Source organism: Microtus pennsylvanicus, chromosome 14 (genome assembly GCF_037038515.1).
Source record: "Microtus pennsylvanicus isolate mMicPen1 chromosome 14, mMicPen1.hap1, whole genome shotgun sequence".
In the NCBI taxonomy this organism is placed as follows: domain Eukaryota; kingdom Metazoa; phylum Chordata; class Mammalia; order Rodentia; family Cricetidae; genus Microtus; species Microtus pennsylvanicus.
In genome coordinates, this window is record NC_134592.1 from 31,215,688 (window position 1) to 31,243,552 (window position 27,865).

At 50.4% G+C, this 27,865-nt stretch overlaps 1 protein-coding gene across 2 annotated transcripts; it reads right to left on the bottom strand.

Moving 5' to 3' along the window:
• Positions 1 to 291: 291 nt before the first annotated feature.
• Positions 292 to 27,766, bottom strand: Vsx2 (visual system homeobox 2). 2 transcript variants are annotated; one of them, XM_075948084.1, is made up of 5 exons: positions 27,124 to 27,607; positions 25,789 to 25,873; positions 21,269 to 21,392; positions 3,223 to 3,403; positions 292 to 2,487 (listed from the first exon to the last, which is right to left on the bottom strand). In XM_075948084.1, the coding sequence occupies exons 1-5, from the start codon at positions 27,491 to 27,493 to the stop codon at positions 2,162 to 2,164; spliced, it is 1,086 nt and encodes a 361-aa protein (XP_075804199.1). In that variant the 5' UTR covers positions 27,494 to 27,607; the 3' UTR covers positions 292 to 2,161. The 2 variants fall into 2 exon arrangements, with proteins under 2 accessions (XP_075804199.1, XP_075804198.1); XM_075948083.1 differs by having other exon boundaries at positions 300 to 2,544; positions 27,124 to 27,766.
• Between the last annotated feature and the right edge of the window lie 99 nt (positions 27,767 to 27,865).

A 27,865-nucleotide genomic window follows, 5' to 3' on the forward strand; every position in this document is an offset into this window, starting at 1 on the left:
TATTCCTTGAAGTCTGGAGTGTTTCTTTTGCCTTTTTCTTTTTTTTTAATGTAGTCATGGCTGTCCTGGAACTCGCTATGTAGGCCTGACTGATCTGGAACTCACAGAGATTCATCTGCCTCTGCCTCCCAAGTGCTGGGATTAAAGACATGTGCTACCATGCCCAGTTGGAGTCTGTAGTAATTTTGTAAGGGAGAACCTGGTTTGGGCCTAAAAATCTTTGTGGATTACCTTTTATGGCACCTACCAACACGCGGAAGCTACTGCCCCGCCTAGGGAGGACACCTGGTTCCATTTCCAGCAGTCTTTGCATGAATTTTATTCTTGCTCGTGTCTTTACAGAAAACAGCAGAGAAATCATGCTCTGAACACCGAAAAGTTCTGACGTTCAGTGTTCCAAACACCCCAGTATCCAGCTTCTTCCTTCTCATAGTATGTACACTATTTACACGCCAGGGCGAAAGTCTAACATCTCAGCCCGGAAGGAGACAAAAACTAGCAAGTGGGAGCATTCTATGAGCAGAACGAGGAAGAAACCAACCATCAAAACAGATTAAAAAGTCACAACTCCCTGGCTCGGGCCTTTCTTGTGAAGCAGCCCCTGCAAAGTTGTGTGGGATGTCATGGGGCAAAGGGAGTCTTGTTGTTGGCCTGGGAATCCAGGGACAGAGGACTCCGTAAGGCTGTGTGCCCTGTTGCCAATATAAAGATAGGGGTGGAGTGGGGAGAGCGCTCCCCTCCTCTGCAGGCAGAAGCCCCTCAGTCCAGCATGGCTCCTCCTCTATGGACATACAGCTGGCATGAAGCTATGAGCATCTGCAGCTTTCTGTAGGTTTTTCGCTGGCCACCTGCCTTATTTGCCTATGAGCTTTGCTCTGTTTCTTCCCTGTCGCACATCCGTGACACATATGTGTAGCACAGGCCCGCTTTAGGTTTTTAGACCTTTTAGGAATGCCTAGGTCAAGGTAAAGCCAGCTCTGTGGCTTTCAAGCTGCACCGTGTTTCCCCAAAGCAGGCACGTGTGAGCCGATAGGCTACGACAGAGGTTCTCAACCCATGGGTCGCGAACCCCCACAGGGGTCCATACAGATGTCCTGCATATCAGATATTTACAGCTCATAACAGTAGCAAAATTACAGCTATGAAGTAGCAACGAAACAATTTTATGGTTGGGGGGGTCACCACCACCTGAGGAACTGTATTAAAGGGTTGTAGCATTAGGAAGGTTGAGACTACTGGTATCTCAGGGGCTCTAGCGGAAGGAAGCCTTAAACAGCAGGTCAAAGTCTTAGGCAGAAGAGCCAGGATGCTTCAGAAACACAATTGTGCCCTGGGCACAATTCCACAGCAGTACAGTGAGCCGCGGCATTGGTGAGAAGTTTTCCCTCCCTCAGGGAGCAGGGCCTGTACACCGATACCTATGGTATTGCTACCTCTGCAAAGGAGGAACCTAGGGCAAGCTGGGTATGAGAAAGAGCCGGAGGGTGATCCACAGCGTGGCGTGGGACGGGGGGGAGAGGGGGGGGAACGACACCAGTCTGAGACTTGCTTTGTTTAGTCTTGGTTCTGGCCTTTGGTGGGTAGGGCGGAAGATGCAGAGGGTACACATGGACCAACAGAGCGATATATTCACACAGCAGGAGCCAAGGTCCAGGCCTGCTAGAAGGAACCGGAACCGATGGAGAGGGAGGGACCTGCTGAGTGCTGGGGTGCCCAGGACACCTGAGCCGGTGCAGGTCCAAGTCACAGCTGTGCCAGGCTGTGGGCTCACAGGAGCAGGCTTTAGGGATGGGCGGGTGGAGTCCACAAGCTGTAAAAGCAGACTAGACAGCGGAGAGTAAGGGGTAGGCTTGGAAAACCAAGCGTCACCAAGGGATGGAGTGGTAGAACCTTGACGCTGGGGTGGCAAGAAGGCTCCAGAGGCAGGCTGTTAGGATGAGGAAGAGGAAGTTTGAAAGTCAGGAGTAGGTCCGGGATGTCTCAGCACAGTGAAAAACTACGGCTAGAACTGGCCTGTGCCTAGAGCTGCTGGGGTAACCAACGGCCTGTGGTGTAGGGAGGAGATAGAAGCCAGGCCTGGCCTCGCCTTGGAGAGAATTCCCTGCACCATAGGCCCTGAGAGGAGGAGAGTCTCCGGGTTCCAGAGCCAGCTGTTCTTGACCTAAGCCATGTCCTCCAGCTGTGGTGGGCTGAGCTTCTCTGCTGGCCTATCTTCATCCATGGCTTCCTCCTCTGCTGGCTTCTCAGCGTTCCTGGCCAGGCTGTCCGGCCCTGACACAGTCCCCAGAACCTTGGTGCTGTGCTCCTGAGCTTTGGCTCTGAGGGCCGCAATGCTGTTCTCCCTCAGTTCCTCCTGGGAGATGGCTGCCTGGGCATCTGGAGCCCTGTCCTCCTGCTCCATCTTGTCGAGCTTGGGCAGGGTCTGCCGTTCCACCTCAGGCTTCCTTCCCGACTCAGCTGCTGCCTCCAGCGACTTTTTGTGCATCCCTAAAAAGAATTGTTGGTATTCGGGTTTAGAAAAGCGCCTGGGAAAGCCATCTTGAACTGAAAACAGCAAAGATAGAGAGAGGCCAGAATTAAGGAGGAGAAGAAAGTCTTTCTTCACACACCACAGTCAAGTCCCACAGCTCGACCAGGGTCAGGGGGTGGGAGGGTGGCTGGCGGGGAACCAGGTCTTCAGCGAAATTCTCTGCACCAGACCTTGGGCTTGAGCACCAACCCCCGCAACCTGTCCTGTTCCTTCAGGGCATCTCCCCTGGCCTTTTGTCACAGGATCCCAGGTCTTAAGACCCCAAGATAAGCTGATGCCCGGATGGCAGTTGATAGAAAGAAGATGGGGAGGTTTGGGGCAAAGAAATTCTTGGACAAAACTAGAGAGGCGGCCAAAGGGACATGGGAGCTCGCTTAACCCACACGGGGAGATAGTTCATCCACTTTAAGCTCACTTTTAGTCACAGAGGAAGGAGGACAAAGCCTAGGGTGAGGGTCACATCCTCCTCACAGGACAAAGGAAGCCAGTGACTCCAGAATGGGAGTCCTGACACCCAGGCGGTAGGTACAAAGGATGGCCGCAGAAGATGGGGTGGCCTGCTTGGAAGACCTCTCTCCCGACGGGTCTCTGGGACCCAGGCCTCCCTACCCAGTGTTCAGTTCCCTCTCCCTGGAGCCCGCTTGCTCTCCTCGCCACAGGGGCAGGGCCCCAGGGAGGGTGCGGGCTCTTACCCAGTAGCCACGGGGCACAGGAGTCCATGATGCCGTCCTTGGCAGACTTGAGGATGGACTCAGGCAGGGGGATGGAGTGCCGGACCATGGCCCCGTAGAGCCCGTACTCAGCCATGACACTGCTCCTGCCCCAGCACTTTTCTCTCTTCCTCCACTTGGCTCTGCGGTTCTGGAACCAAACCTGGCAGTGCAGAGAAACGGGCAGAGCTGGGCTCTGAGAAACCCTAGGCCCGAGGCCTTCACCCCGCTCTGCCTCAGAGGGGGTTCTTGACCCAGCTCTCCTATTCCATGGAGTCTCGGAGTCTCAGGGAGGATGGCACACCCGTGGGCAACATGGATCCATTTCTTGTTTTAAATCAAAGCCTGTCTAGGAAGACTGGCTAAGGGCGTTTCCAAACGAGGCTCTGCAGGTGGGCAGCAGCCGATATGGCTCACAGTGTGCAGGTAGAATGCCCACACACATGCAAGGGACCTTGCAGATGCTCACACTTCAGTGTAGAGGTGTGTCCTGCCTCCTGGTGTTGCAACAGGGTGTTATTATCTATGAAGTTCTGGCTTGACTACCACACAATCAAATTTAAATAAAAATATAAAAGCCAACTAGACAGTGGTGATGCACACCTTTAATCCCAGCACTCGGGAGGCAGAGGCAGGCGGATCTGTGAGAGTTCGAGGCCAGCCTGGTTTACAGAATGAGTTCCAGGACAGCCAAGGCTACATACACAGAGAAACCCTGTCTCAACACCCCCTGTCCCCCCAAAAGCCTAAACCCTATCATGTTTTTTAAAAATATTTATTTATTTATTATGTATACAATATTCTGTCTGTGTGCATGTCTGCAGGCCAGAAGAGGGCATCAGACCTCATTCCAGATGGTTGTGAGCCACCATGTGGCTGCCGGGAATTGAACTCAGGACCTTTGGAAGAGCAGGCAATGCTCTTAACCACTGAGCCATCTCTCCAGCCCCCACCCTATCATGTTTTAATTAACATTACAATTTTGTATTGGGCTACTTTCGTAGCTGTCCAAGCCACAGGCCATGCCTGTAACAGACCCTCTGGTTTGCAAAATGACAAATTCCAGGAACTGGAGACACGGCTCAGTGGTTAGGAACACTAGCTGTTTTTCCAGAGGACCCAGGTTTGATTCCCAGCACCCACATGAGTTCACAACATCCTGTAACTCCAGTTCCAGGGGTCTGACACACTCTTCTGAGCTGTGAAGGTACCAGGCACACACAAGAAGTGCTTGGAGATACATGGAGACAAAACACACATATGCATTAAATGAAATAAGAATTTTTTGTTTTGTTTTGGTTTTTTTTTTTTTTTTGTTTGAGACAGGGTTTTTCTGTATAACAGTTCTGGCAGATTTTTTAAAAAATATTTATTTATTTATTTATTTATTTATTATACAATATTCTATCTGGCATGTATGCCTGCAGGCCAGAAGAGGGCACCAGACCTCATTACAGATGGTTGTGAGCCACCATGTGGTTTCTGGGAATTGAACTCTGGACCTTTGGAAGAGCAGGCAATGCTCTTAACCTCTGAGCCATCTTTCCAGCCCCCCTCTGGCAGATTTTTTTTTTTTAGAGCAAATTCCCTGGCCCTATTACCTGCCACAGTGAGGGAAAGGTGCAAGAGTATGTCTGTGGGGCCCAGAAGTGTGGGTATACTTGTATACTTGGAGGCCTGGCCCTGCTGGGGTCTGGGGGTCCGGCAGCAGGTGGTAGACTTCTTGGGTACTGATTGCCATGTTTTCCTGACTTCTCCCATCTGTACCACCGTCGCCTGCCACATACTTTGCTGCCCCCATTTCAGACCTAACTTCGAATGGAATTTTAGGAAGGTGGGTGACATTCCTGGGTCAGGAAAGGAACGTGAGGTTTTCTAGCGCCTTAGGTCCAAGAAGATAGGGACCCAGCAGAGGACTTGGTAGGTGACATTCCAAAGACTGAATATCTGGCCCAGAGTTGATTGGTATGTGCTGAATAAGCATAACACTGGGGTCCCTTGGGGGTGTCTACAGCTGCAGCTTCATCATCACCATCTGCAGGGCTGGGGATGGTACCCAGGGCTTGCCCATGCTAGGCAAGCATTCTATCACTGAGCTACATCCCCCATTCCACTGCAGCTTCTTTCCAAGGGGAGATCCAGGAATCCAGCCCTATTCAGAGGATCAGGATGTTTCTCATCTCCCCCAAGCAGCCTTCTTGAGACCAGCTGCCGACAGAGCCCAGAGTTTCCCCAGACTGTCTTTGATACTCTTTGGGAAACCGGTGGGCCTGGAAGCCCCAGGGCGCTTCTGGTCACATCTTGATAGCAGGGTAGGAAACTAGGAACAGAAAACCAGTTTCCTGGGGGCTTTCCATCTACTCGCCTCTGGCGCCCCCGCCCTTCCCTGTGGGCCCCTCCCCCGCCCAGGGCGGCCAAGGTATCAGCTTTTGATGAAAAATTGCTCCTGCTCTATTCAGGAGGCGGCAAAAGAAGAGTCACCCCCAGGGGCAGCCCTGGGCTGATTGAAAAATAAGTTAATTTCAGTTTGAATCGATGGGCCTCAGGCACTGAAATATCACGGGAAATTAAAGCGGCTTCTCTCCCGGGAGCTACGGCATTGACCCGCACTAATTAATGCTGGGGAGGCAGTGATCGCCTCACCGTGAGCTGCTCCCCTTCCCCGGGGGACCCCAAACACTTCTCATTTAACTAATTAGACGGGGAAAATTGGGTGTTAATTTGTTTAGGATTTTTCCCCCTCTTCCTCCCCGGCAGCTCCCTCCCCGGCCCCCACCCGGTGCGGGGGGCGGAAATGAATGCGGGGCTCGCCGGCAGATGGCTGCCCCGGTCACTCTGCAATCTTCTCCGACTTGATTGCTTGATTAGGTCGTTAGCACATTAAAAAAAAAAATTGCTTGCCGTCTGGCGCTGGCGTGATGAGTGGGACGCGCGGCAGCGCCTGGGTAATTTATCTTTTTATACGGCAAAGAATTTGATTTCAATCTGCAGATATATGGGGCGCCTTTGACACCTGTTTAACTTCGCACCGCTGACAGCTTAACCCTTTGCTGCCTGGGCAGCTGGCAGTCAAGGCTCGGACGCTGGGCTTAGGTGGCCGCACTCACTGGCGCTTCCCACCATCGCCGCCAGGTGGCGCAGTGAGCGCTGGTTGTCCTTTAGCAGCACAGTCCGGAGTCGGGCCGGCCACACCCAGCAGGGGGCGCTCCTGACGCTGCCCATCCAGTTAAGTACAGGGATTCTCTTGTCCCTGCCTGCGAAAGACCTCAGCTTTCACAAAGCACAAAGCCATGTTTGGGGACCTCTTCCTTTGCAATAACCAGGAGCTTCTAAAAACAGGAAAGGGCCGAGCCGTGGTGGCGCACGCCTTTAATCCCAGCACTTGGGAGGCAGAGGCAGGCGGATCTTTGTGAGTTCGAGACCAGCCTGGTCTACAAGAGCTAGTTCCAGGACAGGCTCCAAACCACAGAGAAACCCTGTCTCGAAAAACAAAAAAATAAATAAATAAATAAAATAAAAATAAAAACAGGAAAGGGCCAGATGCAGTGGTACATGCCTTTAATCCGAGCCCTGGGGAGAAAGAGGGAGGTGGATCTCAGCCATTCTGGTCTACAGAATGAGTTCTAGGCCAGCCATGGCTACATAGTGAGATTGCCTCAAAAATAAATAAATTAAAAAAAAATCAAAATGGGAACATCACTGCCTCAGAAGCTGTGATTCTTCTGTCCTCCCGATGACCAAAAGCTTTAGAAAGCCATTGCTGGACCCTTCCTGGGTGGTGGCACTTGCCGGAGAGACACACTTTCGCCACATGCCTTTAGAATCTGCTGCTCCTGTTTAGATCTGGGGAGCAAAGACAGAAAACCTCCTCCTGGTACCCCAACGCTTGGGAAACTCAGGGAGAAAGAGTTCATATACAGTGATAGCTCAGCGGTTAAGAGCACAGGTTGCTCATCCAGAGGCCCTGGATTCAATTCCCAGCCACCACATGGTGGTTCATAACCACCTACAGTGAGATCTGGTGCCCTCTTCTGGCCTGCAGGTAAAGCACTGTGTACAGAATAAATAAATCTTAAAAACAAGTGATGACCGCAAGCTGACCATCCTGTGTGCATCAGAGTCCCGAGACATGAAGACGGCCTGCTTGTCCTGCCCTGGCCTCACTCTGTTTAGGTCCAAGGTTGCCTGCCTGTTCTCCAGGGTGTCTGACTGCCCTATCAGAGTACGAAGTTTGTCTGGGACTTGTCTCATCTCCCATCTGCCCTTGGTCCCCGTCTACAAAGTATCCACTTGTTCCAAACTCCCTTCTTGCAACAGAGGCAAACTCTAAAAGGACCAATCTGTATACAAGTATATATAAATGACTCCTTGTCCACCATTCCTCAGATGAGACAGTATAGAATAGATAAGGACAGGTTCCACCCATCAAAACTAGGAACAGAAACACACGCCATATGCCTGCAGGCCAGGAGACAGCTGGTTCTGCGGGAGCACAGTGTTTTGGAAGTCATGGAGGGCATAATTATTTAAACAGAATCCCTACAGCCAAAGGCTATCTGGGATTTTAGAAACTGTACATAGCCTGAACTGGAGAGATGGCTAGTAGTTAATCTACAAGCTGAGCTGCTCCTTCTGAGGACCCGAGTTCAGTTCTCAGCATCCACATTAGACATTATAGCTCACAGCCTCCTGTAACTCAGGCTGCAGAGGTGTCCAATGCTCTTTTATGATCTACCCAGGCACCGGCACCCACAGAAACAAAAACGAATCTTTGAAGAAAGTATATGTAGCCAGTCAAGGAAGCATAGATCTGTGACCCCAGCACTTGGGAGGTAGAGGCAGATGGAGGAGGAGTTCAAGGCCAGCCTGGGTCAAATAAGACCTTGTCTCAAAAATCAAGAAGGAAGGAAGGAAATACATACCACACATTGATGCCACTCCTCCTTGAGCACCGCATAACCATATCCACCAGTTTCTGCAGCCAAACACACCCACACCCACAGAGAGATACCCATACACTGCGCGAGGTCTGCTTTCACCACCAAGTGAGCTTTGTTGCTAAAATCATTACAGACCTCCCAGCGGCAGCACAGTTTGGACTGCGGGATTGTGGAGAAGGCATTGTGGACTGTGCAGATGACAAAGAACTCCTGGCTGCCCTCCATGGAAGGTGTGACCCCTGGATGGTCCAGGAAGTGCTGGGGGAGGGGCAGGGCTATCGGGTGGGAAGAACATTTTAGTTACTAAAGAGGGAGTGTACAGGCTTACGGATACGTTCTGGACTCATAAGCAGAACCCCTTTCCTGGTTCTCCTCTGGCAAATGAATCACTACTGTGGAGATCAACTTTTGCCCATGACTCTCTCCCAGGGGAACACGCTGCCAGCTGGTGGCTCAAACCCGGACCCTCAATTATGAGTTCCTGGAATGCCTGGCTCTCTGTGAAGACCAGATGTGGCTCCAATTTATGGAGGAAACCTGGACCGGCCAAAATGATTTTGTTTCAGGGCAGTTGGCATCAAAATGGTAACTGTCTTGGAGGGAAGCGGCTGAGGGATGAGCGAGCCATTTTCATAGCTCCCCGTCTCTTGTCTTGATGGGAGCAACCAGCAAGTGCTCAGAGCTTAAAAGTCACTACACTCGGGGCTGGAGACATGGCTCAGGGGCTAAGAGCACTGCCTGCTCTTCCAGGGGACCCAGGTTCCATTTTTAGCACCCACATGGTGGCTCACAACTGCCTATAACTTCAGGAGATCCAGAACCCTCTTCTGTGGGCACCAGGACCACATGTGGTACACAGACATACATGGAAGCAAAACATCCATCAACATAAATCAAATTAAGTTAAAATCTTTAAAAAATAATCACCACACTTGATCTTAGCCAAAAGCAATCAGAACTGAAAGGAGCTGGGTGATCTTAGATTCTTCAGACAAAAAAATGCAATTGGCCTTCCGTGTCCATGTCAGTGGGCTCTACAACTGTGGGCAAATCTGTTTGAAAAAAGAACAAGTACAGATGTGTGTGTGTGTGTGGTCTATGAGTGTGTGTGCATGTGACAGCACCCATGTATGTACATGTGAGAGGTCCAGAGGTTGGTGTCATCTGCCTTCCTTGATTGCACTCCACCTTATGTTTTGAGGCAGGGTCTGTCACTGAACCTGTAGCTCACTGACTGACAGACTGGCTGCCCCGTGAACTCTACACAATCCTGTCTCCACCTTGAAAAACTAGGATCACAGGTGCATGCACCGTTAGAATCACAGGTGCATGCCTTGCTAGGATCGCAGGAGCAAGCCCCACTAAGATCACAGGTGCATGCACCACTAGAATCACAGGTGCATGCCCCGCTAGGATCTCAGGTGCATGCCCCACACCAGTCTTTCCCCACGGTTCTGGGGATCAGAACTCAGATTTGCTTGCATAGCAACCATTTACCCACTGAGCCATCTCTCTAGTCCTACAGATGCTTTTTGTGTGTGTGCTGTTTTCCCCAAAACAACATGGTGTAAGACCTACTTACATAGGATTTACGTCAATTATATATTATAATTAACAGATGATTTAAAGCATACATGAGAATGTACATACATTATGTACAAATTCTATGCTCTCTTTTTGCCATGGTAATCATAGAAGCCACTGACTAAACATGCTGGGCAGGGGCTCTGCCACTGAACTACATCACCATCTCTGTCTCTTTAGATAAGGGAGAAAGACTAGAACTAACCCCCCTTGGGTAATGAAGGACACTTGTGCTACATTTTGGGATTATTTGAAGATTAAATGAAAGAAGTGAAAGGGCCTAACGTCAGTGCTCGTCATACAGATGGTGCTCAATTATTGCTAGTTATTATTACTTCAAAGGAGACACAGAAAAATCAATGGGGGTCTGCCCAAAGGGCAGGTGAATCAATGGCATTACCTGTCCCTCTGTCCTCCCACACTTGTCCGTTAGCAAAACTGGACTTACAGAGGAGGGGGGGGGGATGCTATCAAAGGCAGAAAGGTGAGAGTTAGCTAACTTCCAGGCTATCACCTCCATGCACCTGGAGATTAGAATCTCCAGGCACCTGCGATGGCACCTGGGCCTTACACATGTTCTATCGTCAAGCCGCTTTCCAAACCTGAGGCTTTCCTTCCTTTTTATTTTTTTTTTATTTTTTATTTTTTTTAAAAATATTTATTTATTTATTATGTATACAACATTCTGTCTGTGTATATGCCTGCAGGCCAGAAGAGGGCACCAGACCTCATTACAGATGGTTGTGAGCCACCATGTGGTTGCTGGGAATTGAACTCAGGACCTTTGGAAGAGCAGGCAATGCTCTTAACCTCTGAGCCATCTCTCCAGCCCTTTCCTTCCTTTTTAAATGTATGTGTATGTGTGTGCACACCTGCTCGTCTGCATACGCACATGTGTGTGTAGGTGCCCATAGAGACCAAAAAACATCGGATTCCCTGGACCTAGAGTTGCAGGGGGTTGCGAGCCATCTGATGTGGGTGTTGGAACTGAATCCAGGCCTTCCTGCAGAAGTACATGCTCTCAGCTGCTGAGCCATCCCCAGGCTGGGCTTTCATCTTTTCATACACACAGCCTCTCTTGTGGCATCTGAAGCTCCAAGCAGATCATGCTGAAACTCTAGGTTTCCAATATAGTCCAGGTTCAAATGGCAATAGATCTGCAAACCTCACCTGCCCAGAGCCGGTTCAGATGTGTCTACATCTCAATGTGTCCACATCTCAGTGTGTCCGCATCTCAGGTGTGTCGGCATCTCAGTGTGTCTACATCATCTCAGTGTGTCCCCATCTCAGTGTGTCTCCATCATCTCAGTGTGTCTACATCATCTCAGTGTGTCTCTATCTCAGGTGTGTCTGCATCTCAGTGTGTCTCCATCTCAGTGTGTCTGCATCTCAGTGTGTCCCCATCTCAGTGTGTCTCCATCATCTCAGTGTGTCTCCATCATCTCAGTGTGTCCCCATCTCAGTGTGTCTCTATCTCAGTGTGTCTCCATCATCTCAGTGTGTCCTCATCTCAGTGTGTCTCCATCTCAGTGTGTCTGCATCTCAGTGTGTCCCCATCTCAGTGTGTCTCCATCATCTCAGTGTGTCTCCATCATCTCAGTGTGTCCCCATCTCAGTGTGTCTCTATCTCAGTGTGTCTCCATCATCTCAGTGTGTCCTCATCTCAGTGTGTCTCCATCTCAGTGTGTCCCCATCTCAGTGTGTCCCCATCTCAGTGTGTCTCTATCTCAGTGTGTCTCCATCATCTCAGTGTGTCCTCATCTCAGTGTGTCTCCATCTCAGTGTGTCCCCATCTCAGTGTGTCCCCATCTCAGTGTGTCCTCATCTCAGTGTGTCTCCATCATCTCAGTGTGTCTCTATCTCAGTATGTCTGCATCTCAGTGTGTCTCCATCATCTCAGTGTGTCTCTATCTCAGTATGTCTGCATCTCAGTGTGTCTCCATCATCTCAGTGTGTCTCCATCATCTCAGTGTGTCTCCATCATCTCAGTGTGTCTCTATCTCAGTATGTCTGCATCTCAGTGTGTCTCCATCTCAGTGTGTCCCCATCTCAGTGTGTCCGCATCTCAGTGTGTCTCTATCTCAGTGTGTCTGCATCTCAGTGTGTCTCCATCTCAGTGTGTCCGCATCTCAGTGTGTCTCTATCATCTCAGTGTGTCTCCATCATCTCAGTGTGTCCGCATCTCAGTGTGTCTCTATCATCTCAGTGTGTCTCCATCATCTCAGTGTGTCTCCATCTCAGTGTGTCTCTATCTCAGTGTGTCTGCATCTCAGTGTGTCTCCATCTCAGTGTGTCCCCATCTCAGTGTGTCCGCATCTCAGTGTGTCTCTATCTCAGTGTGTCTGCATCTCAGTGTGTCTCCATCTCAGTGTGTCCGCATCTCAGTGTGTCTCTATCATCTCAGTGTGTCTCCATCTCAGTGTGTCTGCATCTCAGTGTGTCTCTATCTCAGTGTGTCTCTATCATCTCAGTGTGTCTCCATCTCAGTGTGTCTACATCATCTCAGTGTGTCTACATCATCTCAGTGTGTCTACATCATCTCAGTGTGTCTCTATCATCTCAGTGTGTCTCTATCATCTCAGTGTGTCTACATCATCTCAGTGTGTCTCTATCATCTCAGTGTGTCTACATCATCTCAGTGTGTCTCTATCATCTTAGTGTGTCTCTATCTCAGTGTGTCTGCATCTCAGTGTGTCCCCATCTCAGTGTGTCTCTATCTCAGTGTGTCTGCATCTCAGTGTGTCCCCATCTCAGTGTGTCTCTATCTCAGTGTGTCTGCATCTCAGTGTTTCTACACTGGAGGTTGGTGCTGTGTCTTTGGACACACATCCACGCACCTCCAAGAGTTCCCTGCTTCTCTTCTGGCAAGCTTGTGTGTTTGTCAGGGCGGGGGATAAAATAGCATGTGGGGGAATGCCTGGCGTGTAGGAAGAATTAGAAGGAACCGACCTGACACTTGGTGGATTCTGTGCACCACAATGCTATATGACTAAGTCTCTTTCTAGCACCAGCATTAGGGTCACAGAAAGGGACCTCCCCTGCCCCCCACCCTGCAGAGTTCATAGCAGCCCCTTTTCTATTTGAGTCTTGGTTCTGAGAAGCCCCCAAGAATCCCTGGAGTTTCCTGATGCTCTACTTTCTAAAACAGATAGTCCCTCTGTCATGGAAATCTGGTCCCTGGGAGGACCAGTGTCCTGCCTTCCAGAGCACCTGACAAGGGTCCTAAAGTGACACAAATGGCCACCAAGTTTGGAGTCCCCAGCAGAGGCTCACTGGGAGGCTTTGGGGCTTTGGGAAGGAGCCTGGGTTTCCAGATACAAACCCCTTCAGAGGTGGAGCCCGGCAGCGCTCAGGAAGCCCAGCTTAGGTGGTCTCTAGCTATCTGTCAGCAGCTGGAGTGGTCGTCGCTCCAGCTGGCAGAGCTCCCAGGTGACCAGCTCAAGGAAAGACTCCTCACCACACGGATGCCTGTTTTCTGCTTCCGGGCACACAGCAAGCAGACCAGCCAGGCAGCTCTATGAAGCCTTCCTCCCGCTTTGTAAGAGACCAGAACCAGTAGCTATAGCCCCTTGACCCCTCTTGTTCCTGCTCCTCACATAGGCCCCACCCTGCAGCCCCACCCTGTACCCCCACAGGACAACACGCCCAGGGCTCCTTCCTAGATCACACCCCCCCCCCCATTTTGCAGGACAGATGCTGTTTGAGTATTTGTCACCTTGTGACCCAACCTTTGCTTTTTGCTTATTTTGATAAGACTCTGGAAGCTCTGGTTGGCCTTGAACTCCCCAGGCGGCTGAGGGTAACCTCAAACTCCAGTCCTTCTGTCTCTGCACACTGAAGGCCATTACAGGCCTGAGCTACCACACCCTGCAAGGTTTGCTTTTATTTGAGACAAGTTCTTGCTATGTAGCCCACATTGGCTTTAAACAACCCTACTTTGTTTTTGCTTTCTTTGTTTATTTTTTATTTTTTTTTCCAAGACAAGGCTTTCTCTGTGTAACAGTACTTGCTCTGTAAACAAGGCTGGCCTTGAACTCACAGAAATCTGCTTGCAACGCCTCCTGAGTGTTCGAATCAAAAGCATGCACCACCACTGTCTGGCCCTGCTTTGTTTTTTAAGTTTAATTTTTCTTTTTATGTGTACTTGTGAGTGTCTGCAGGTATGTATGCAGGATGTCCCTCAAGGTCAGAAGATGCCAGGAGGTTGGATCCCCTGAAACTAGTGTAACAGGCAGTTATGAGCCACCCTGTGGGTGCTGGAAACTGAACCTGGGTCCTCTGAAAGAGCAAGCGCTCTTTGCTGCTGAGCCATCTCTCCAGCCCTCTGGTTTGTTTTCACTGCTGTTGTTTGAGATCAGGTGTCATGTCATCCCTGGATGACCTCATTGGTCTAGCCAAGGATGACCTTGGACTTCTGACCATCTACCTACCCAGTGCTAGGACTACAGTCACAAACCCGCAGGCCTGTTTTCTGTGATGCTGGGAATTGGACCCAGGCCTGGACCCAGGCAAGCACTCTGCTGACTGAACGGCATTTCTAACCTAAGTCTTTAAACTCTGTCTTCTGGTCTCAGCCTCCCAAGTGCCTGCCTTGTAGCCAGGGACCCCTACACCCCGTTGTTTGCCTTCCAGGCTCGTTAGATGCCTTTATGTCTGGCTTAATGGCCATGTGGTATCTGTCATATTCATCCAGTCTCTTCTCTGATTGGGAGCTGATGAATTTGGGATTATTGCTAACATGATCCTAACATTTCACAGCCACTCAGTGTCGTGTGTGTGCGTGTGTGTGTGTGCATGTGTCTGTGTGTGCGTGTGTGTGCGTGTGTGTAAGGAGTTAATTTGTTTTGAGATAAGGCCTCAGGTTAGCTCAAACTAAACTTTAACTCTACTTTATTTTATTTTATTTTTTTAAAATATTTATTTTTACTTATTATGTATATAATATTCTGTCTGTGTATGTCTGCAGGCCAGAAGAGGGCACCAGATCTCATTACAGATGGTTGTGAGCCACCATGTGGTTGCCGGGAATTGAACTCAGAACCTTTGGAAGAGCAGGCAATGCTCTTAACCACGGAGCCATCTCTCCAGCCCCTCTACTTTATTTTATTTATTTATTTGTTTATATGTTTATTTTGTACCCTTGGCTATAGACCAAGATGGCCTTGAACTCAGAGATCTGCTACTTTGCCTTCTGAGTGCTGGGATTAAAAGGGTACGCTGTAATGCCCGACTTTTTTTTTTTTCCTTTGAAACAAAGTCTCAGTACAAAGCCCTGACTGATCTGAAACTTCCTCTGTAGACCAGGCAAACTTGGAACTCCCAGAGCCCTGGGATTAAGATATGTAGCATGACACCTTGATTTTGAGGGGCTTTTCGAGACACGCCAGGTCGCCACGGAGGACCTCTAACTCATGTCGTCATTCTCCCTTACAGCAATTTTTCTACTTCAGGCTCCTCGGTGCACCTAATGCTTCCTACGCCCGCCCTATTTCAGCCAACTTCTTCCATCCCATCCAGTTAGGGCTCGAACATAAAACCTGTCATGGTCTCTGATGCCCACTAGGGGCAGCTCGTCCCACATTTCTGGGAATCTGCACAGAGCATCTATCCCCCATGACAAGTTACTTCCTTCCTCACCTCTGTCACCCCAAACTACATTATCTCCCACTTCTGTTAGCCCACTTACAACCCTACCCTATGCCTGAGACGTGGTGTTTTTACACCGTCTGCATACAGACGCAATGACCTGGAAAAGTTTGAAATGCAGACACCAAAGCTCTCCTCCAGACTAATCAAATCTAGATCAGCGGGTATAGGGATGACACAGGGGTATTCTAGAAAGTTATCTGTGAGTGCACAAGGCCCTGAGCTCAATCCCCAGCACTGCAAAAATAATAAATGAGGAAATGGAGGCCTGATTCAGAAGTTAAGAGCTTTTGTTTTTCTTATAGAAGATCTGGGTTCAGTTCCCAGCACCCATGTGGTGGCTCCCATTCCAGGGGCTCCAACACCCTCTATGACCTCTGAGGGCACCAGGCATACACATGGTGCACCGATCTACATGCAGGTAAAATATTTGTATACATAAAACAGATATTAATAAGCATACTAAACCAGGATCCTACAAACCCTTTCCCACTATGACAGCTACCGTGAACTTCTGGGATAGAACTTTGTGGGCTGGATGAACAATCTCACTGTGTTTCCAAGTCTGGCCGTGACAATGGAACCTAGGCTATGATGGAACTCTAGTTCCTCCTAGCTTAGCCTCTCAAATGCTGGGATCACAGATGGGCCACCATGCTTAGCTCCAACCATGCCTGTTACAAAGTGGTCTCCAGCCAAGGGAATGTTAGAAGTGTTAGGTGGTAGCTGGGTACGGTGATACATCCCTCATATCCCAGCTCTTAGGAGGTAAGGCAAGAAGATTTCCAGTTCCAGGCCAGCTTGGGCTACGTAGCAAGACCATGTCTAAAAATAAAAATAAATTAAAAAGCCAGAGTAGAATAATGCTAGCCAGATAACCCATGCTCACCTTTTCCCACACAATAAGTTGCTACCAGCAGTGTGACTATATCCATCCACTTTGCATGGATGCTTTTCTATACTAGGGTACCTTTCTTTCATTAAAAACAATAATAGAGGGGGCTGGAGAGATGGCTCAGTGGTTAAGAGCATTGCCTGCTCTTCCAAAGGTCCTGAGTTCAATTCCCGGCAACCACATGGTGGCTCACAACCATCTGTAATGAGGTCTGGTGCCCTCTTCTGGCCTGCAGACATACATGCAGACAGAATATTGTATACATAATAAATAAATAAATAAATAAATAAATAAATAAATATGCCTTGAATGGATGAATTGTAAAAGTTTAAAAAAAAAACCAATAATAGAGCCGGGCGGTGGTGGCACACGTCTTTAATCCCAGCACTTGGGAGACAGAGGCAGGCGGATTTCTGTGAGTTCGAGACCAGCCTGGTCTACAGATTGAGTTCCAGGACAGGCTCCAAAGCTACAGAGAAACCCTGTCTCAAAGAAAGAAAGAAGGAAGGAAGGAAGGAAGGGGGGAGGAGGAAGAAAGGAAGGAAGGAGTAAGGAAGGAAGGAAGGAAGGAAGGGGGGAGGGAAGGATGAAGGAAGGAAGGAAGGAAGGAAGGAAGGAAGGAAGGAAGGAAGGAAGGAAGGAACAGCAATAACATAATAACCGGTTAAGAGAACAGAGCCAGACCTGGTGCGGCACTTGCCTATAATCGTAGAACCTGGGAGGTTGAGGCAGGAGGATTGCTGAGGCTGACTGGGTGCCAGTCTGGAGTGACAGGATGGGACACGTGACCTCCTCTCTGGTCCCCGAGGACACGCCCGAATGCATGCACCACACCCCACATGCATTTATATCACAAGCACACCCAAACACACACAAAAATTGAAAGCAAAAATCAAATTTTAAAGAAGAAAAAAATTATATGTTTTAAAAAAGGGCCAAGGAGGCTGGAGAGATGGCTCAGTGGCTAAGAGCACCAGCTGCTCCTGCAGAGGACCCAGGGTTCAATCCCTAGCACCCACATGGTGCCCCACAACCGCCTGAAACTCCAGTTCCAGGGGCTCCAGCACCCTCTCTTGGCCTCCACAGAAATTGTGCACACAGTTAAACACATTAAAAAAAAATTAAAGACAAATCTAAAAAAAAAAAAAACCCAGTGGCAGGGTGCTTGCCAAACACGGGCACGGGCCTAGGTTCCGCCATTAGCTCCAAAAAGAAAAACCAAAACCCAAACCCTGTGTACATAGCCCTCTCTTGAAATTCTAGTAATGCGTGACCTCAGAGAAAATAAAATTAGTCTAGAAATCCATTTCCTATTCCCAAGGACTGACATCTTGAAGCAGCTTCCAGAAAGTATATTCTAAATTTGTTCCATAAAGAGAACCGTGCGGCCAACTCTACTGTAGTGACGTAGAATGTTTTCTTTCCCCAGCATGTACCACATCACTACACTCCCAGCCCAGAGCTGCCCAAGGAGGCCTGGCCCGCTGTCACTGCCCTTTGCCCCAATTATGGTTGGTATACAGAGTGTCATTTCATCTCATGGGATAGCAGTCAAACTGGGCTCTGAATCCCAGTCTCTTATCAATCTCCTATGAACTTTACCTTTCAGCCCCTCAGCTTCTTCATCCAGAAAATGGGTATGAAATCAACACCAGACTCATCTGGTGTTGAGTGATGAAACACCACAAGGCATGCCAGGCACTGAACGCATGCCTAGGGCAGTGCCAAGTATTCAGCAGAGGCCTCGCTCAGACCACAATGCTGTCAGCTAGGTGAGAATTTGGGGAACTACTAGTATTGTTATTTTTACAAACGAGTTGTGTGAAACAAAGATGTTAGTCGGTGTGCCTCGTAGTCACGTGTGTGCCATGAATTGTGATTAGACCAGGCAGGAGGTCTCAGATATACCGTGGCTTTACTTGGCTTGGATGAGCAAGGGTGAAGCTTCCCAACTGCCTACTTAGGACTGCTGAACTCTAGTTGGCCCATGCTCCCATCCCATCAAGGACAGCTCAGAGCTCGGTGGGGCAGGTGATCCTGATAATGCCTCCTGCTCAGGTAGCTCAGGGTTGGGCGCTGGGCGAATACAAAGGGTTTCTCTGTGTAGCCTTGGCTGTCTAGAACTCACTCTGTAGACCAGACTAGCCTTGAACTCAGAGATCTGCCTGCCTCTGCCGAGATTAAAGGCATGTGCCACCACCGCAGGGCCAAGGTTGTAAATTCTACCCCGTGCCGCCACCACCACAAAAACAAAGCAAAAGGCAATCATTGCTCCATTCTACCTGTAAACTCCTGACTCTAAAGACTCCCCGTCTCTTACACACACAGGCACACACGCGCATGCACACACTTGCACACGCACATCGCCCCCTGCTGGCCCAGTGTTGGAGCAGGCAAGGGACGGTGCTGAAGTGGTAGCTGTGGTACTAAATCATCCATCTTCAGATACGTTAGTTCCGCACGTCAACGTACCCAGACCTTAAACCACCTTTGTTCTCCCAAATGTGGGTTCAGTGCCCTCAGACACAAGGAGCCCACCGCAGAGGGTGGGTTTTCAGACCACGTTCGACCACGTTCTAGTTACCTCCACTTTCTAGCTACTGAGCGCAGGAAGCTGCCAACCTCCCTTTCCCTAGTTCTAAAGGAGGGCTATTGGTCTCTACCCTGACCCCTGTCACTGAGATTTAATGACAGCAGAGCCGAGTCTGAGCGAGCGTGGACACGTGTCCTTCACTGCTCTGAACTCCGTTCACGGAGTTCAAGGGGCGGGGTCCACTCTCACGTGCAGCCAGTTGCACCTGCACAAGGGGCGGGGTCTGTTCGCTCTAATCCTATGAGTACAAGGAGGCTCTGGGAGGCGATACCTGGCTGTGAACCCAGGAGCCTGGTTCTGGGATCAGTGGCACCACCCCCCGAAGTCACCCTGCATTGCCTGTATACACCCTTGGAACATGAAACCTTCTCTGAGATACCTGGAATTGTTACCAGTACACATCAAGACATTTCCTACCCGCATGGTTGAATTGCTGGGGGCAAAACCACTTAATCGCTCATAAATTCCTGCAGGGGGCAGCACTTAGCTATGTGGTGCCCAGGAGACTGGCAAGACTCTGACCTCATCTCTGCGATATCCCCCCCCCCCATCCATAGCTGGCAGTCCCAGTCCCAAAGCAATGCATGCCCTCTCCTCCCTGTGCTGGTTATGGTGACTTCAAACCTCTCCCTATAGACAACCTCCAGGTGACTTAGTAAAGCTAACCTGGGCCTGTTGGGAGCTTGTGTAACGCAGTTACAGGGAGGTCCCGGCTTCCAACAGACCTGCCCACCACACCACAGCCAATCAGAGACTAGATAGCATACTAGAGAGACAGAGGCTCCTTCTTACTAACGAGCTGGGCACACACGGGCCTGTCAACTACGGGCGGCCTCGAAGCCGCATGTAATGGCCAACTTGCCGCTAATGAAGGCCGGGTGGAGATGACCGGATAAACCAGGTTTACAGGGCACCCCCAGCCCCATGCACTTGTGTGCACACACAAACAGTTCAAAGTCAACACCCAGGTCTCCCCCACTAAAACTCAGCTGGGTGGGAACAGTCCCAGGTCTCTGCCATAAGCATAAGCTGCCTATGAATAATTGAGTTTATTGTTAGTGTCGATGTTTAAAGCCGGAGCTGAAATTCTGAACGGATGTTTCATGAAAGAAAATCTCTTTTGGAAAAACAGCTCCTGGCCTCATTCCCATTCCCTGGTGCTCTAGTTGGAGAATCCGAACAACCCGTAACCTTTGCTTCCATCTCTAGAACGCACCTGGGACACCTGCTGGCAGAAAGAACCTCCGGTGGAGATGGAGAGGAAGATGCTGGGCAGGCAACAGCAGCAGGAAGTCAGGACCTGATCTCCACCCGCCAATATCCCCTCACCAGGGCCAGTTCTGGAGCTGCAGGAATCCACCCTCCTCGCCTTCCTGGAGCAGTTTGCACTTGAGGCTAAGATCTAATTGGAAGCAGCTCTTCCCACTCAATTCTCTGGCCTCATGATGTTCCTGTATCCTGGGGTTTCTGGGTTGGGGAAGATGCTGTGCCTCCACCCCTACCACAGGAGGGCGCACCAACCCAGAAAAGTGGCTGGTTACACCGACCACACAACCACCCAGGAGAGGAGGAGGGACTTGGCGAGTCCCACTAGAGGGCATGGGTACCAGTCACTTTCTGGGTCAGTCCAGGAAGAAGTATTGAGCTGGAGGTGTGGGCAGGGACAATGGCTGCCTGGTCCTGGTCATGAGCAGAGCACTGAGCTGCAGCTGGGTACAGTGACCAGGGATAAGAAGAGAGGGGGCAAGGCTTCTTCATAGGGAGGAGAGAGGAGGGTTAGAGGCAAAAGCCAGCTTCCCCTTCTCAGCCACCATGACCACCTGGCCCTCACTCTGGTCTTAAAACAGCCATGTGCTATGACAGGCTTGCTCAGGACGCTTCCCCACACTCCAGTCAGCTCTGTCTCTCATCGCCAGGCCTCCTCATGGTTCTTCCACAACGTACTCTCAGGAAGTCTGCCGTCTGCATTTTGTTCATTTTGGTTTGAGGTTTGATTTGGTTTTTGCAGTGACTGGGAATAGAACTTGAGTTCTCCCTCATGCTAGGCAAAGCACGGCTCCACTGAACTATCCCCATCCCCAGCCCAGGAAGCCTACTGTTTGGGAGAGCAGGCAGGACGTATCGAGTATCTACCAAGACTCTCGTCCACCTGGTGTCCACTTACATGCTAGGTATTCAGCAAGTTCCTGTCAGCTTAATAGACTTAGATAAACTATATATATATATATATATATATATATATATATATATATTTACTGATCACTGGCAAATGACTTTACCCCAGGGAAGGACATAGATGGTGAGAGGATGAGTACCCGCCTCTGGGGACGTAGATGTCTCCAGGCGACTGGAGAGGCTAGCAGCTGGTACCTGTATTCTGTCTTCTGGCAGTTCCGTTTTCATGGCCAGCATCTCCCGGGCATAGACATCTGGGTAGTGGGCTTCATTGAACGCCTTCTCCAGCTCCTCTAGCTGATAGGAAGTAAAGATTGTCCTGTGGGGAGCAAGATCAGAACTCAGAACCCTGGAAACTTGGAGGAGCCTACCTTGGAGAAAGCAGGATTTCTCTCTCCTGTGCCTCGGTCACAGTCAACTCCTCTCTCTCTCTCTGTCTCTGTCTCTGTCTCTGTCTCTGTCTCTCTCTCTCTCTCTCTCTCTCTCTCTCACACACACACACACACACACACACACACACACACACTCACACTCACACACACCAGGAACACATAGTCACACTTCTTTATCCAGGGAAGAGGGCCCACATTATTCGGGTGGTGGACTTTACTTTAGCTTTAAGTGACATTTTACCCAGAATCTTTCTGGAAACATGCTGGGAGGAAAGTGTGTTAAGAAGAAAATTCTAGAAGACTGAAAGTCAGTCTTCCAGCCTGGTGGTGGTGGCACAGGCCTTTAATCCCAGTACTTGGGAGGCAGAGGCAGGAGGATCTCTTCTTGTAGAAGAGCTAGTGCCAGGACAGGTACCAAAGCCATAGAGAAACCCTGTCTCAAAAAACAAAACAACAAAACAAAACAAAAAAGGAGAAAGTCAGTCTTCCTCTCCCACAAGAGGAAATCTCATCAAATGAATGAAGCCTTGGCACAGTGGACCTGCCTCTTGAGCTCCTCCCACCAGACAGATGTAAAGATTCTCCTTAAGGACTAAATGCAGCTTCAATTTCAGCGTTTGTCCAATGAGAATGGAGTCACTCCTTCTGATCCCCTCCAACTTTCCATCACACAGATTCAACTGCTCACAGGTAAGTGTGAGTGAGGATGCACCTACCGGTCCCCTCTCTGATCTCCCCCAGAATGGTCCACACTGATCCATTTAAAGAGATGATAAACCATTAATACCAGCGCTTGGGAGACAGAGGCAGGCAGATCTTTGTGAGTTCAAGGCCAGCCTGGTCTACACAGTGAGTTTCAGGACAGCCTACGTAGAGAGAAATCCTGTCTCAAAAAACAAACAAACAACAAAACAAAAAAAAAAAAAACAATGACAAGAAACTGAGGAAAGCTGCAGTCTCTCACCCCAGGAAAAGGTGCAAAGAACAAGCCTCAGATACCATGGGGTTCACAACCAGGGACTACCCAACTACAGATGCAAACTCTTTCCACGGATTTTACACCCACTGTATTTACCTGGCCTTTATCTTACACCCTCATCATCAAGTCCACAGGTCCAGTTTCTATGAACAGAACTTGTAAAAAGTGGCTTGTCCCTTCTTGATCCTCTGAGATTTGGATCCTGGGACCAGCACAGGGTTTATATGTACAGTGTCTCCCTGCTAAGCCCTCCCCTTCCCTAGTGCATAGAAAAGGTGCACATATAATCCTCACTTCTCGAGTTAATATGGAAAGGTCTTCAGTATCACCAGGGATATTATCAGGGCACATGGGAGAGGAAAGTTGTGCTCCTTATAGTTTGGCTTTAAGTTATTTTGTCTATTTTCTTGATGGCAATATGTGGAATGCTTATATTCACAGAAAGTTAATTCATAGTCTGGGTATGGTAGTAATGCCTTTAATCCTACTACAGAGACAGAAGCAAGCTGATTTCTGTGAGTTAGAGGCCAGTCTGGTGTACACCAGGCTAGCCGGAACTGTCTCAAAACAAAACAAAAAGAAAGAAAAAAGTTAACTCTTCAGGATTTTGAGGATCCACAGCTCTCTGTCTGTCTCTGCTGGAGATCCCTGAGAGATCATCAAACTAAACAACCAAATGCAAGTTCCTTTTAAAACCGGGCAAACTGAGGAACACAACTGGTGTGGCCTGGCCAAAGCCTAAGAAGATAGCTGACTGTGGATCATTTAGGGCCAGTAAGGGCCTTTCTGTACTTTGAAGAGTCCATTCAAAAAACAAAATTCAGGCACAGTGGGGACTGCTTGCTCTGTGCTACTGGCACTGGAGAATGGGGTAGGAAAAACACAGCAAGTTCAAGGCCAGTTTGATCAACACAGTACAGGCCGGTCAGGAGAGAGAGAGAGAGAGAGAGAGAGAGAGAGAGAGAGAGAGAGAGAGAGAAAAGGAAGAAGAAAGCCCAACTTTCCCTCATTTCCACTTCAGAACTGGTCTTCCTATTGCTGACCACAAACTCTTCAGCAGGGTCCCGGCTCTCACCCAGTGACCCTAAACTGCTCCTGGCAGCAGCAGAGCCCAGGATCTCTTGCAAAAGGATCTACATTTTCCCCAAGAACAAAATCTCAGAGCTGGGTCACCTGCCGCACCCCCAATCTACCCCCAGGTCCTGCTGAAACTGCTTTGTTTTTCCTAAGCCCGTCTCCCACCACAGGATTCCAGGGGCTCAGACAGAAGCTCAGGAAAGTGTGTTTTGTTTTTCTATCCTTCCCCCTGAAATCCATAGCCATTCTTCTTTCCAATTATCTGCTACCTTCATGCACCAGAAATAAACAGAAACCCAGGGTAGCTAGTTCTCTGATTTTGGTGAGCTGTTTTATCTGGCTCCCAACCCACCAATATCCAGAATGGTTCTCTGCTAATAAGGGTGGCAGGTGAAGGAAATGAGAGACTTTAGGTACAGACTTGAGCTCAAAAAACACCTCGCTTGTTTTTAAGTGGGCAGCGGAGTAAGATGCCCTAAAGCCTTCCCGGCACTTCCCAGCACTCCCAGATTTTGGGGAGTGCTCACTCCAGGGCTCTCAATGCTACCCCCAGGGCAGGAGCAGAGTGCTCCTACTGCATTGATCTTGTCCCGGCAGGAAAAGATTCCTTTAGGACCTGTCGGACACAGTTGCATAGGTAATGTTTCAATTAATAAATGTTGATGGTTTTTTTTTTTTAAAGACCAGTGACCGGACTAATAAAAAAAATTCTGTTTAAAATAAACTGGTCTGGCAAGCTGGCTAAACATTAAGGTAAAGGCACTTACAGGGCAGCCTTAGAGTCTTAGAAGATTCCCTGGAACCCACGAAAAGGTGGAGAGAATCCACTCCACAAAGTTATCTTGGACCATGAGGTCCGTTTCCAGAATGTCCCTCACCCTCACCCTCACCCCCCAGCTATCACATGCACAGGATAGTATCGAATACGAATGAGAAAAGAATAAAACAAACTGAGCTAAAGCCAGCAGCTGCCTGCAGGAAAGAGAGACCCAAACTGAAGTTCACGTTCCCTTAAGCCACGATCTGTTCTGAGGTCAGGAGAGTCAGTAATGACCTTTGAGGGTGGGGGAAGCCAGGGAAATTCAAGCCACGAAGAAGCTGGGGTGGGGGTGGGAGAGCGAAAATGTAGAGACTAAGACCAAATTCGGGAGAGAAGAGGATGCGAAGGGACCACAAACCAGAGAACTGTCCCTGTGGCCTCCCGACTTTGGTCAGGACAGAAAGAAAAGTGAAGACACTGGCTAGCTGGGGAGTGCAGGCAGGGACAGGACCTGCGCACCGCGCTCCCAGAAACTTAGTCGTTTGTCTCTCTTGCTTTCCTTTGCTTAAAAAAATAAAAATAAAAATAATCACCTCAAGATTTCCACTAGGAACGAATTAGTGTTGATACTGACGCTGACGTGATTGAGTCTGCCCTCCTCCCAGGGTGAAGGGAGGGAGCATACTTCTTAGGGCAGAACCATTGAACTTTAACTTTGGACACTCAACGTCTATTTAAAGACATCTTTTCACATTAAAAATAAGCGTGTGTGTTTGTTTATTAGTCTGCGCACATGGTCCCCGGAAGGCCAGAAGCATGCACGAATCTCCTAGAGCTGACCAACTCCCCTTGGTTTGTCCACCAGTGTATTCTACCCAACTCCGGTCTCCGCAGGTGGAACCAGACAGTCCACTTTCTTCCCCATCTGCCAGACTAGGAAATTGAGGCTCACGGAAGGGTAGCGGTCCGCTCGGTAACATAAAGGAGCAGAGGTCGAAAGCAAAGGTCCGGCAGTGCAGCTGTCCCGGGAGTTTTGTTTTGTTTTGCGGGGGGTTGGGAGGGGACGATTGCAACGGAAAACTGAAGAGTTGGCAAGACATGGGGCGGTTTAGGAGGAAGGGGCGTCCAGAGCCGAGGTTGCACGAATCTGGCTCCAGCGGGAGGTGGGAGTTTGTTTATCTGCTCCCCACCGGGTCTGTGACTTTCTGATCAATGCAGGGGTCTGGAGTCGCCCCGACACCCTTCCAACTCAGGTTTGGCCCCCAACTGGTCTTTCCGTTCTCCAGCACAAGGAGAAAGCCGAAATGGTGCGGCTGCTCCGGCTTACACAGTCAACCTCACCGAGTGCCAGGGCCCCAGGACAGGCTCTGGCAAACCACGCAGGTGTCTTTGCCCTGGTGCAGCCGGGGCCCTCACATCTGCCCTCCGCAGAGAACAAAATCTGGGTGACCCAGTCCGGGAGAAGGAAGCTAGAGATGGGGGCAAGAAAGAACCATGCGGCCCTTACCTGTGTCGCCGCTTCTTGCGTTTCTTCGTCTGGTTTAAAGCCGATTTGGACATTTTTCGGTCACTGGAGGAAACATCTTCGGAATCTGAAAAGCGGGCGGAGAGGCAGGAGGCGGAATGGGGAGTGCGCTCCGCAGAGCCGCAAAAAATGGTGAGGACCCCACCTTCCACAGCCTAGGAGAGTGGCGCTGGCCTGTGGTCTCTACTAAGACCTCCCGGGCCTGGGCAACCATTCCCATCCCTAAGCCCGGGCTGACCCTCCCCGGGTCTGTTTCTGAAGCCAGAAATTTTGAACAAATTTCTTTGCAAGAAAGGCCAAGGCCCAGGCTCGGTGACTGGCCCGGTCGTGGGAGAATGAGGTAGGCTCTGAGGTCTCAGGGACCCCGGTAGGTGCTCTGCCCTGCGGCGGCAACAGCCAAGTCCAAGTCCCAGGTCGAAAAGTTGACCCAAGGAATGGGGGCCTGCTGGAGGGGAGATCGGGCTCTGGAAAGGTCTGGAGACTGCGGGTTCGCTGTCTCTTTCGTGGCACCCACGAAATGTTTTTCTGTTCGAGTACGGAGAGCCTGCAACGAACCACTTTTCGTTGTCCCTTCTACATTTAATACATAATAAACAAAGGCACGAAAAATCTGAATGACTAAGAGCCGGTGAGCTGGAACACACCGCAGGGAAAGTGGCCCTGAAAGGGCCAAGGGGAGCTCATCCAGGGTCCCTAATCCAGAGAAAAACTGGGATCCAATACAGAGTGCCGCTTAGGTTGGATCTGAGGGATGCCCCTTGGCTGCCATGGTGGCTTTATTTTCCCAGGTCGCAGGGGAAGGACATCGATCTTCAGCTGAGCAATACATGGGGTTGGAACGGAGAAGAGGGGAGGAAAAGGAGACAACTTTGGACACAGGGGCAAGGGCCAGGGCCAGCCCCGCTTTCCTGTCCCGCCAGCCCAAGGAGTAGCATCATGCTTCTGGAGCGTAGGCCCTGGCCACGGGCGGAGCAGCAGACCTGGGGCCCTCTAGCTAAGCTCCCTGGGAGATGATGCGACAAGGACTTGGCCACCTAGAGCTCAGCATCTAGAGGGGCCCCAACCCACAGATGCGATCGAGCAGGGTCAGACACTAGTTCACAAGAACGGAGTAGGGGGTCGGACAAGCTGAATTTGAAAACCCTGAGTTCCAGATCGCTGGCCGGGGCCCTCTGACACCAGGCCTGGGCTGAGATCTGTTGGCCTGCAAGAACTTTTCCTCCCGGGGGAGGTCGCGGGCCCGCAGGCAAGAGCCCACAGCGCAGGGCTGCGGCTCTCCAAGCAGAGTGGCAGGCGAGCTGCCTCGCCCTCACCTACCCGAGCTGGCCGTCTGGCTGGTGTCAAGCGGCCCCGACGCTCTGCCTAGTGGCTGCAAGTGGACGCTCTGCGGATCGGACAGCACTTCCAGGAAGGTGGGCTGTGCGTAGAAGCCGGGAAGTCCCCCGGGCCCCAGCAGCCCCATGCTGCCCACTCCTGCCGGACTGAGCACGGAGCGCGCAGCCAGCAAGTGCCCCGGGGCCAGGCCGTCGAGGGCAGCCCGCGGGTGGGAGCTAGGAGGCTCCTTGTTCAAGCCTAGGATCTCCTGGATGCCAAAACCTGTGCACCTGGCCGGGGCGCCCCCCGAGGTACTCTTAGCCACTGTCTCAGATTTGGGCTTGCTCAGAGCTTCCCCCGCTTTCCCCGTCATCTCCCGGTTCTTTGGAGGGGCTGAGGCCGCGGGTCTTTTGCTCCCCCAACCCCCCCGCCGGGCTCCCCGCTCCGCGAAGTTGGTCCCAGGTGCCCCCTCCGGTGTCTAATGCTCTGGAGCCCCAAGGAGATTCCCTTTTTATCCAACCAGGCGGCTGCCCAAGTGGGGTCAGAGCTGAACAGCCAATCACCGGGGCCAGGAGCGATTAGGAATTCCAAAAAGCTGGCAGCTCCCGCCGCCACCGGCACCTAGGGGCCAGGGCGCTGCAGGCCCAAGAGTGGTGGGCTCTGAAGGGTACCCTTGGGCAGGGATCCCGCGGGGGGCGGGGCGAGGAGAAACAGCTAGGTTTGAGGTTGTTCCAGGAGACTCAGT

Bases quoted from the DNA above. Each gene is read 5' to 3' on its own strand.
- Vsx2 (XM_075948083.1), bottom strand. From the start codon at position 27,493: ATGACGGGGAAAGCGGGGGAAGCTCTGAGCAAGCCCAAATCTGAGACA. The intron at 21,393-25,788 runs GTAAGGGCCGCA...TGCTCCCCACAG, and splicing joins CGCAAGAAGCGGCGACACAG to GACAATCTTTACTTCCTATC. The intron at 2,545-3,222 runs GTAAGAGCCCGC...TGCTGTTTTCAG, and splicing joins CTGTGCCCCGTGGCTACTGG to TTCAAGATGGCTTTCCCAGG.